General features: G+C 44.9%; 1 protein-coding gene across 1 annotated transcript; it reads right to left on the bottom strand.

Annotated features, from left to right (window-relative positions):
- On the bottom strand, positions 1-951 carry LOC120292072 (toll/interleukin-1 receptor-like protein). The gene is made up of 2 exons (XM_039309948.1): positions 515-951; positions 1-238 (listed from the first exon to the last, which is right to left on the bottom strand). The coding sequence occupies exons 1-2, from the start codon at positions 949-951 to the stop codon at positions 1-3; spliced, it is 675 nt and encodes a 224-aa protein (XP_039165882.1).
- Between the last annotated feature and the right edge of the window lie 1,889 nt (positions 952-2,840).

Here is a 2,840-nt window from a genome sequence, read left to right as displayed (position 1 = left end):
CTACACAACCTTTGCAAGGGTAGTCTTGCCAATCCCTGGCATGCCCTGTATCCCAAGCACACGTACATCTTTGTCATGTTCTGCGATTACTTGGTCATTGTCATAGACGACACCAAGCTTTTTCATAACCTCCCACACGTAGGGTTCCATGCCCATTAAACAGGCAGTCACATATAAATCATTCTTCTTCAACCGCTTTAAAATATCTGAAACAACTTTCCCTGTGAGTGCACCATAACTGCCAAACGTGATGATGAAAATAAGGAGTCGTGATGAGATTAAAAAATAACGAACAACAGTTTATGAAAATTACAAAGGAAATAATCCAGTAAACCGTACCAAATATTGACCAACACGGACGATGCAGTGGGCAACAAGAAGGGCACGGAAAGTACACCTACCTCAGTATCAACTCTAGTGCCATCCAATTAATGATTTCGACAACATTGTGCTTCGCCAAATTCTCGTAGAGCTAAAGCAAATTACATGAAAAGGACAGTAAAAAGTTGATTACCCTATGTTTGTATTTCCCAGATCATGCCCCTTCATCTCAGCAATCTTTTCGAGAGCCTGCTTCCATTTATTGGTGTCCTTACGGTCAACACGGTCCTCATGCTTACTGAAGGCCTCCCCCACACATCCACGTCGGTATTTTAAATCAGCGGGGCTAACATCATAGAAAATGGGCATGATCATTTGAGTGCCTGCTTCTTGGCATTCTACCCTTTGGGCCAGCTCCATGAGACAATATTTACTGGATGCATAATTCTGCGAGAGAATAGGTATTGATATCTTGGACTGCTTTATGGATTGAACCAATGCATCGGTGATATTTTCTCTAATATCAAGATCTATATCGTCTATAAAGACAGCGATCCCTGCACTAATCAGGCCATTGTATAGGTAATTTGCAAATATCTTGCAAGTATTGGGACCTCTAAGGGTGCGCATGGCAATATTTCTATTACAGGGAACTATTTCTTTTCAGATATAGTTTTTTTTTTTTTTATTTCTACTCCAAGGACAATTTCTGAGCAAATAAGGTGTTTGGTAATTATACAAAATTCTTGGAATAAAAAAAGAATAGAAACGCATTTGGTAAAAAATTATAAATTTCTATATTTATTTTTTTTTCTTCTTACTTATGGACCGCACGACCGCCGCATGACAATCACACGACTATCACACGACCATCGCACTACCGCCGCACTACCACTGCACCATCGCCAACCGTTGCCGCTGACCGCCGCCGCAAGATTGTCGACCACAGCCCACCGGCTGCAGGGAAAGTTGTTTCAGATATTTTAAAGCGGTTGAAGAAGAATGATTTATATGTGACTGCCTGTTTAGTGGGCACCATAACTGCCAAACGTGATGATGAAAATAAGGAGTTGTGATGAGATTAAAAAATAACTAACAACATTTTATGAAAATTACAAAGGAAATAATCCAGTTAAACCGTACCAAATATTGACCAACACGGACGATGCAGTGGGCAACAAGAAGGGCACGGAAAGTACAGTTACCTCAGTATCAATTCTAGTGCCATCCAATTAATGATTTCAACAACATTGTGCTTCGCCAAATTCTCGTAGAGCTAAAGCAAATTACATTAAAAGGACAGTAAAAAGTTGATTGGTATTTCCCAGATCATGCCCCTTCATCTCAGCAATCTTTTCTAGAGCCTGCTTCCATTTATTGGTGTCCTTACGGTCAACACGGTCCCCATGCTTACTGAAGGCCTCCCCCACACATCCACGTCGGTATTTTAAATCAGCGGGGCTAACATCATAGAAAATGGGCATGATCATTTGAGCGCCTGCTTCTTGGCATTCCACCCTTTCGGCCAGCTTCATGGGACATTATTTACTGGATGCATAATTTTGCGAGAGAATAGGTATTGATATCTTGGACTGCTTTATGGATTGAACCAATGCATCAGTGATATTCTCTCTAATACCAAGATCAATATCGTCTATAAAGACAGCGATCCCTGCACTAATTAGGCCATTGTAGAGGTAATTTGCAAATATCTTGCGAGTATTGGGACCTCTAAGGGTGCGCATGACAACATTTCTATTACGGGAAACTATTTCTACTCCGGGAACAATTTCTGAGCAAAATAAGGTGTTTGATAATTATACAAAATTTATATTATTGGAATAGAAAAAGAATAAAAAGCGTTTGGTAAAAAATTATAAATTTTTGTATTTATTTATTTTTTCTTCTTACTCATACACCACACGACCGCATTTGCACAACCATCGCACGACCATCGCACGATCGCCGCACGACCGCCGCACGACCATCGCATCACCGCCGCACCACGGGCCACCGCCGCCGCCGACTGCTGCCGCAAGGTTGTCGCCCACAGCCCCACCGGAAATAGGAAGGGGCGACGATTGGATTGTTTTTCTTCTTATTCATGGACCGCCGACCGTTGTCCACCGCCACACAATGCCGCACACCGACGCGCATGACCACCGCACGACCATCGCACGACCATCGCACTATTGTCACACGACCCGGCCGACCATTGCCGCCAATCGTTGCCGCAAGATTGCCACCCACACCCACCAACCGTGGGAGGGCGCGGTGGTGGTGGGTCAGGCGGCAATCATGCAACAATGGTCAGTGACGATTGGCGGTCATGCGGTAGTAGGGGACGGTTGTGTGGTGGTTGGCAACGGCAAGCTGCCGGCGAACGGTAGAAGTCGTTGGCTAGTGGGCTGTGGGCGGTGGCTAGTGGGCTATGGGCGGCAGCCACCGTCGCCGGCGTTGCGGGCAATCGATCATCAACGATGGCGCGGGCGGCGCAGGGGTGGCCCGACGGTTGGTAA

Source organism: Eucalyptus grandis, chromosome 3 (assembly GCF_016545825.1).
Source record: "Eucalyptus grandis isolate ANBG69807.140 chromosome 3, ASM1654582v1, whole genome shotgun sequence".
NCBI classification, from domain to species: Eukaryota; Viridiplantae; Streptophyta; class Magnoliopsida; order Myrtales; family Myrtaceae; genus Eucalyptus; species Eucalyptus grandis.
This window is presented reverse-complemented; position numbering and strand designations above follow the sequence as displayed.

Coding starts and splice junctions, on each gene's coding strand:
- LOC120292072 (XM_039309948.1), bottom strand. CDS start 951: ATGCGCACCCTTAGAGGTCCCAATACTTGCAAGATATTTGCAAATTAC. Junction 239..514: donor CTGGGAAATACAAACATAGG/GTAATCAACTTT, acceptor CACGTTTGGCAG/TTATGGTGCACTCACAGGGA.